This window comes from Penaeus monodon, chromosome 22 (genome assembly GCF_015228065.2).
Source record: "Penaeus monodon isolate SGIC_2016 chromosome 22, NSTDA_Pmon_1, whole genome shotgun sequence".
In the NCBI taxonomy this organism is placed as follows: domain Eukaryota; kingdom Metazoa; phylum Arthropoda; class Malacostraca; order Decapoda; family Penaeidae; genus Penaeus; species Penaeus monodon.
Window position 1 is genome coordinate 8131372 of NC_051407.1, and position 943 is coordinate 8132314.

The following is a 943-nucleotide window of genomic DNA, read 5'->3' on the forward strand; positions in this document are numbered from 1 at the left end:
GGACTCTTCAATACCCCTATGCCGTTAATGAAGAACCCCAAAAGGCCTAAGAAAAAGAATATATATATATATCTTAATTATAAGATATTACGTAAATCTGAATGAGAAAAACGTAGGATTTTACTTTTGTTATTTTTATTATCATTTAAGTGAACATTTAATAAATCCAACAATTGATGTCACAACACAAATTTACAAAGGAGTCTTAAAATATTAAGGTTTAGTGTACAGGCCGGAAGGAGTGCCGCCATTAACACCAACGCCGCCACTGCCTCCATCCACTCCTCCAAAACCACCTCCAAATCCTCCATTGCCTCCTGACACAGCTAATCCGAATCCGCCGTTCCCTGCTACTCCAGTCCCTCCGAAGCCTCCATTGCCTCCTACTCCAGCTACTCCAAATCCTCCATTCCCTCCGGTACCGGCTCCTGCAAATCCTCCAGTTCCTCCAATACCTCCGGCTCCAGCACCGTCGCCTAATCCTCCGGCACCAACCCCAACACCCGCTCCGACACCTCCGATGACGTCACCGCCAGCTGCACTGGCAACGCTGAGAGCAGTCTCAAGATCTACTCCAAGAGGAAGGGTTGGGTTTTCTCCGTCTTGGTAGTTCACGAAATAGATTTCTGGGTCGGAAGCCGGATGAGGCGTAACCTCGATCACTTGTTGACTTTGCTCGTCCTGCTTATTCAGAACATAGACAATGTTTTCTTGCCTTGCTGGAGGAACAATGATGGGTTCAGGTGGTGGAGCAGCTTCAGGAACGCGTACGAACAGGATGTTGTGTTCTACCTTGGGTGGTGGCACACTCGGAGGAGGACCGCCTGGGCCTTTGGGTACTTCAGGAGCATCATATAAGTACACTTTTCTGGTGATGACGGGAGTTACACAAGATCCATCCACGTGCAGAATTTGTCCATCCTGACAACCACCTACAGGGCCA

General features: G+C 48.0%; 1 protein-coding gene across 1 annotated transcript in view; it reads right to left on the bottom strand.

Moving 5' to 3' along the window:
• Nucleotides 1-213: 213 nt before the first annotated feature.
• The window catches only part of LOC119587545 (ATP-dependent RNA helicase A-like), a gene marked incomplete at its 5' end in the record, with an annotated part of 903 nt that continues 173 nt past the window's right edge, over nucleotides 214-943 (bottom strand). The window contains one exon of the mRNA XM_037936267.1: nucleotides 214-943. This exon is cut by the window's right edge and continues 173 nt beyond it. Within this exon, the coding sequence (XP_037792195.1) occupies nucleotides 214-943 (730 nt within the window).